Source organism: Sciurus vulgaris (assembly GCF_902686455.1).
Source record: "Sciurus vulgaris genome assembly, chromosome: 7".
In the NCBI taxonomy this organism is placed as follows: Eukaryota; Metazoa; Chordata; class Mammalia; order Rodentia; family Sciuridae; genus Sciurus; species Sciurus vulgaris.
In genome coordinates this window covers 67,376,565-67,383,668 of record NC_136467.1, presented here as the reverse complement: position 1 = coordinate 67,383,668, position 7,104 = coordinate 67,376,565, and the positions used below count along the sequence as shown (strand labels likewise).

At 37.4% G+C, this 7,104-nt stretch overlaps 1 protein-coding gene across 1 annotated transcript; it reads right to left on the bottom strand.

The window, feature by feature from the left end:
• Positions 1 to 369: 369 nt before the first annotated feature.
• On the bottom strand, positions 370 to 6,306 carry NDUFAF4 (NADH:ubiquinone oxidoreductase complex assembly factor 4). Its single transcript, XM_079148663.1, has 3 exons — positions 6,044 to 6,306; positions 5,423 to 5,526; positions 370 to 1,456 (listed from the first exon to the last, which is right to left on the bottom strand). Exons 1-3 carry the CDS (start codon positions 6,177 to 6,179, stop codon positions 1,169 to 1,171), a joined length of 528 nt encoding a protein of 175 aa, XP_079004789.1. The 5' UTR covers positions 6,180 to 6,306; the 3' UTR covers positions 370 to 1,168.
• Between the last annotated feature and the right edge of the window lie 798 nt (positions 6,307 to 7,104).

Genomic DNA, 7,104 nt, shown 5'->3' with positions numbered 1-7,104 from the left:
ACAATCTACCCAAGCTCTTATAGGTGATAATCTATTAGGCTTAGCTAAAGTTACAAAATCTCACTTCATATCCTAGTACAGACATTTGCTGTTCTCTTCAGTTTATTACATTAACGAGGCAGCAATTTCCCAGCTCCCTTCCAATGATCACATTTTATGCTTCCACTTGCTATTTTTCTTTCTTCTTTCAAGGAGACTTAAAGCTGGAATATATATAAAATTTGATCACCAAATTGCCCTTACCCTGGTTCTTTGATTTAACTGTTTAAAAGTTTCTTGTATTTCTAAATTAAATCAAGAGAAAAGTTTGTTGTTTTTGCAATAGTTCCCAAAGCTGCCTGACCCTCTGATAGCTTCTGGCCTTACCTATTTCTTTCTTTTGCACGACTTTTTAATAGAACAAAACTTGGCTCAGTTTTTGGCTGAGTATCAACATTTACCTTCCAATCAATAAATTCCTTTTGTAGATTCATTGAGAGAAATGATTACACATTTGCTTAACAGAACCTATTTCTACCTAAAGCAGATTGCTAATATTTTATAAACATCACTAATTATTTCTTATAACTTTGAAGACTTATAACTGCTTCAAAAAAAAAAAAGAAAAAAAGAAATCCTTGTCAATTCTTATTCACCAGAGTAGTAGTGAAAATATATTTTTCACTGATTTCATACCCAGTCTCCTGCTTATCTTTATTTGGGAAATATAATTATTCTACTCTCTTTCCCAAAAGAAAATGTCAGTCTTAGAGGAGTCAAGAAGCCTCTTACTTCCAATATCCCTTACAGAATGAACTAACCACTTAAATTAGAAGGTGAAACTTCTTAATTTTAAATGTGGGATTCAGGTCAAAAGACCAATTTAAAAGCTGATATCATGTGCCTAAAATAACACAGTATCTTTTTCATTTACAGTAAAGTATAGATGTGCTGATTAGTCATGCTGACATACACATGGGAACTATGCCTAAACCAAATTAATTTAAAAAATAAAATAAAATAAATTCTATAACCAATCTGGAAAGGCAAGATCAATAAATAGTATGCTCTCAAAGCAGGGAGCATTAAATACTCAGTAATTTATATAATTTTATATGCTAAAAATGAGGAAATAAACAGGACCTGAGAATGGGAAGTACACATAGGAAAATTAATTTCATGACTTTCTTCATTTTGATTGTATTGCTTTCTTGTCTTTAGGAGGGAAAGTTCTGACTTCAAAAGTAACAAAATACTTGAGAAGGGAATTTACATCTTTCAGTTCTAACTGATATTCTTGAGCTATTTTCTCAGCAGTCCATGTTTCTGGATGAAGTTTATGATTATTCAGAAGTGTTAATGCTTCTACAACAGATATTTTGCCTTTGGGAATGTTCTTAACATTCAATGTATCAAAGTGATGGCCTTTTGGCAATCTGAACTCCTTTGATTCTTGCTGTGTTTCAGCAGTTTTCACCTAGTATCAAAAAAGAAAGAACAGAAAAGAGGATTTTAGGATACAAGATTTGGAATCTTCTTTCACATTTCTCAAATCTATACTATTCCCTTTCATATAAACACTGCAAACATTTTCTCATTATAATGAACCATGGTTTGATGGCACCTATGCCATGTTGCCTTTTCATACCTACAGGTCTATCATGCATTCAGTTATTATTTGAAAATTGGAATCTGAAATCTGAAATGCTCCAAATTCAAATTTTTCTGAGCACCAACATGATGCTGTAAGTGGAAAATTCCAGATCTGACTTTCTGTAATAAATTGCAGTCAAAATGCAGGTACACTAAAAATACTGTATAAAATTACCTATGTGTAAAAGGTTCATATGAGATAAAAGCATTTCATGTTTACACTTGGGTCCTATCCCCAAGATATCTCATAAGCAAATATTCCCAAATCAGGAAAAATACAAACCATGAAGCATTTCTCATTCCAAACATTCAAATAAGAAATAATCAAACTGCGTATTAAAAGAATAACAAGAAATGATTAGATTAAAACTGTGCCTGCTTTAAAAGGGTGCTGCCCTAACAGCTTACTTGATAACCTCTATTTTGTTTTCTGGTTTTACATTTTATAATCAATACTCCAAACATCTCAAAAGAATTAAAATATTGCTAGAGACTGTGGCTGTTCTGAAAAATAAACTACAGACTTCAATACTCCAGTATAAATAAAACAACTTATCCATGCTCATCTTTAATCTGTCCATCCCATTCAAACTTAATCCCTGCATCTGTGCTCTGTATTGCATTCTTACTACCTGCTCATTCCAATTATCCTTTTCTGTTCACTTGCACACTGTCTACTGCTGTGTCTTGATGATCATATAAAAATGCTATAGTGACTACCTTTCTAAAACTCCCAAATTAAAAACCAATACCTCCTTTATGACCAGTTTTAATCTCTTCAGTTGAAGCTTAAAAGACAACAGTATTTGCTATCTCTAATGACCTCCTAGATGCTTAATTCAGAGGCACTTTCAGCCCATACTTGAACTCACATCTCACTACACCTGACACTGTTGAGCACACCAATGTACCCTTGGTTTTCACACTATGCCTCTCCCAGATTTCTTTGTTGCTTCAGTGATTCCTTCTTTGTCGACCCTTTCCCTCCTGCTGCCCCTTAAATTTTAATATGCCACAGTTCTGGCCAGATCCTTTTCTCACTCCAAACATTTTTCCAAAGGAATCCCACACACTTTCCTACCTTCTGTTACTGCTTACACATTAATGACTTCCAAATCTGTGATCTTCAGCCAAGATTTTTTCTCTGTCTTCCAGACCCAAATCCTGAAATATCTAATGGGCATCGCTACATAGATGACATACATACACCTCAAATTCAGTATGTCTAAAATTGAAGCTACCATCAGCTTTAACCCTTCACATCCCATACCCAGAAGTGGGGATTAAACTGGACACCTTCCTCTCCTTAACTCCTTACATCCAATCTTCAACCAAATCCTATTGATACTGCCTCCTAGTTTCTCTTGGACCCATTCATTTCTCCTCCACCATCACTAAACCATCCTAGTCCACAACAAAGTCATTTGCAGGAACTACAGCAACATCTTCTAATTGGTCACCTCTAAATGAATAACATACACTTTGTTCTGTCTCAGCCCACTCTCAAATCACATTATTTTTCAACATGAAATTCTTCAGTGACTTCCCAAAGTCCACAGGATAAAACCAAAATTCCTTAGCAAGACAAATAAGTACAATATAATAAGAATTAAGGATAAATACTAGTAATGCAGAGAAAACTATACATCCATAGAAATACACATCTTTAAAAAAATAAGAAGTTCAACTGAAAAAATTATTCCCTAATAGAAAAAGAATAACCTAGTCATGTAGATAGCTACAATATAAAAGTCATTCACTTTCTGATATATTAACAATAAATAGTTGAAAACTTCAAGGATGAACAAAAGTTCCCACTTGTCACTGATTTCCCTCTATGCTCCTAAGATTCAATAATCAAAAGAAGCAAATTCTTCTTCAATTTATCTATAAATCAGTTACACTCAAAATTCAGATAGGACTTACAAAAGAAACAGAAAATGTGATTCTCAGTTCATCTGGAAGTGAAATGTATGAGTATACATAAGAAGCTTTTGAAAAGGATGAAAAAGTCATAAAGATATCAAGATATATTACAACATTCAAGTACTTAAAATACTACAGTACTAGTGTAAAAAGAGAAAAATAAATAGATAGGATGAGTCCATAAGCAGACCTGTATGTGTATGTATAGCAACATTTTGAAATAAGTGGGAAAAGATTTGGTAATTCAATAAATTATATTTTGACAACTGGCCATGCTTTTGAAAAGAGATAAAATTGATTCTTCTACACAATAAATACCATACTGAATACCAAGCACATATTTTTACAAAAAAAGAAAAAAACCTGTGTGTGTGTGTGTGTGTGTGTGTGTGTGTGTGTGTGTGTGTGTGTGTGTCTATATATAGTCATAAAACCATTTGGAAAAAATACTGAAGACTTTTAAGCTGTTAAAGTGGTCCCATTCTTCCTGTGTCTTAAACGACAAAAAGACTAATATGAAAAAACTCTGAATAGCAATAAATAAATAAATTAAAAAGTCAGAAAACAAATTATTTGCCATGACAGCGATAGTAGCACTCATGTCTACTGCTAGCTAGCACAAATCATTAAGAAAAATATCCCCAAAGAAAAAAGTACAGGAGGCAAAGAACTTAAAAAGGCAATTCAATTTTTCATTTTCATTCATTCATTTTAGACTTTCCCTAATACCCCTGAAATTTTAATACCACTAAATATATATCTCTGTAACTGTTGCCTTTTTTTCACTCCCCAAGAGCCAATTTTCAAATGTATGAACTAGTATAACATGAGAGAAATTATGTTTGGAAATATTATTTAATATCTGTTTAAAAATAGTATAACAAATATGAACCATTATGTCATTTTTATGCAAGCCTTCCGTGATAACCGTACCGTAAAATCACTATTACATATAATTTACAAATCTTGTCTTATTTCTCCTATGAAAATTATACCAATAACTGTATTTTGCATAGCCTACTGCCTATCTATAAACAGTACCAGAGAAATTTTAGATTGGAAAAAAAAATCTGGAAGTTGTGGTAGGTTCTTTCTTTCCTTTTAATCTAATTCTTCCCTATTCAGAACCTCCCTTGCACAAACTTTAATTCATCCTTCAGACCTAAGTTTAAATATCACTTCCTCAGAAGCCATTCCTCATCTTCCAATTTCAAAAGATCTTTCTGATATACTCTCACAGTGCCTATAATTAGGTATTTGTTTGCATATATATTCATTTATTTAATGTGTTTCTCTCACATAATCCTTGTGAGAGTAAGTAGGTGTTTGCTCATCACAGAGCACTGTGCCTGGCACTTGTATACTATATGGACTTATATATATTATATGCCCATTCCCAATGTATTCTGTAATCCTAATTTTACATATCCTATTTGAATTCAAAAACACAAACAAAAAAGCCCTGACAAACCTAAAGGAGTGCCTAAGATTAGAATTTATATCTCAATTCACAAAAGAATAATAGTTCTAAAGGTCTCCTTCTCTCACTCAATTGACAACCACTAGAAGTACCTTACCAACTCTCACAAATTCTGAATAATATTAAAAATCTACTAAGGTGCACTCAATCAATACTTTCACAAGTCTTTCAGAACTCCGGTAAATGAACCAAGTCCTATCTGTCTTGCCTGGACCACTGTGCTTAAACTTTGCCAAGCCCTGGACTCCGGACGCAAGTACGCTGACATTTTCACCCTTGCTGAACGCTCACTCTTTTTTACTACTGGGCATATTTCTCTTGATCATCTTCCTGAAGCCCCCCGATAAATAAGTAATCTAATTACTTAATTAAAACACACATTACCCGCAGGGAAGACACGGGATCTGTGGAATCAACATACACTTCTTTCAGTAACGACAGCAGCCTGTCATCTTTTCTAGCAATTTCTCCCTTAATTTCTGAGTTATCTAAGGAAAGAAAAAGAAAAGTCACAATATTAAAAAAAAAAAAAAGGAAAAATTTCCTTTAAGATCCTAAACACTTAACATAAGACACTTAAAAAATAATCGTTTGGAAAGTTCGGAAAATATTTTAAATGTAAATCGAAATATTAGGCCAGGCTTGGCACCCATCCTGTGAAGACTGAAAACTTCGGCGGCGCATGATCCCTACTGATTCTGATATGCCTTATCAAATCGCCAAGCATTAATGACAACAGCAGGAGAGGGCAGGGCCACCGAGTCCACCACCTCCTGGACTACCAAGTGGGAGGGGCCGCCAACCTCACCGCGGCGCGAAGGGGACAATCTCAATGTCACCAATTTGGCAGTTCCACTTTCCTGCGCTCGGCGGACCCGAGCCGCTGCGGCCGATCAACTTAACGCAGGTCTCCCGGCCTCGGGACCGAGGTCCACGGGAACCCAAGCGCGCGCTCCTCACGGGGAGCCGGCCCCCAGCGCCCCGTCGCGCTCTTGCACCACTCACAGCTCATCTGCTCTCGCAGGAGGCTCTTAGTGGAAGGGTGCCTGGGAGCCGTAGAGGGTTTCAGCTTGCTGATTTCCCGTTCTGCTCGGTTCTCTAGGTTGAAATTCCTGATCGCGCGGGTCACCCGGGCCCCCATCTCTTCATAACTTGATGCCCGCAGGTTCACGACACACGTGGGGAAACACCGGCGCGGGTGACCTCTAGGCGCACGGAGCGTAAGCACGCTGGGGTCAAGCCGGCTGCGCGCCGGGAAGCAGGAGGTACGTGAGCGCCGTTCGCCCCCTTGTGGTCAGGAGGCTACACGCCTCATCTCTGCGCAGACGGTGTCAGAGGAGAGCTTCCCTCCGGGGCCCACAGCCTCGGTTTCCGCGGGAGAGGAGCGTGTGGGCCTTGGACGCAAGGAGGCTCCCCTGGTCCCAGGCCCCAGCATGCACCAGTAGCTTTTAGCATGGGTACGGGGCGCGCTCCACCCCGGACTTGCTGAACTGACTGTTCTGGAGGTTAAAGCTTCCCACGTGAAGCCAGTGTTGCGGTTCGAGCTGAGCTGAGAACCAAAGTCCTGGGGAAGTTGATCATGAAGTTTCACAAACGAGGTTCAGGAGCCATCCAGTCCTGCTTTTATGAAAGGAAAACAAGAAAAGGATGTTCGTTCTCAATAGGTATTTGTTTTAAACTACTCTTACTTTTCAGCGTCCCCACTTCCCTGTCCCTTTGCCTAAAGCCTTTCCCAGCCACCGTTTTCTTTTTTCCTGATCTTTAACCCATTCGCATAACTCATTGACCTAATGGTATCAATTTTAGTTATGCTTTCCTTCCCCTTCTCTTCCTTTTTATAACTCATTTTATTCACTGCTCCATACGGTTAAGCACGGAGTCAGCCGTCGCGCCTTTCCTATTCTATTTCGCATCTTTGCCACCTTACAAAGTTTTTAAGCCTGAGAGACCCGGTGTACCTTACTGAAGGCAACAGCCCATACGTGTAGGAAAAGCAATTTTTTCTCTCAGTCTCCTTCCTTTCTGAATGTGTTTCATTAATGTTACCTTTATTAAAGATTCTTTAG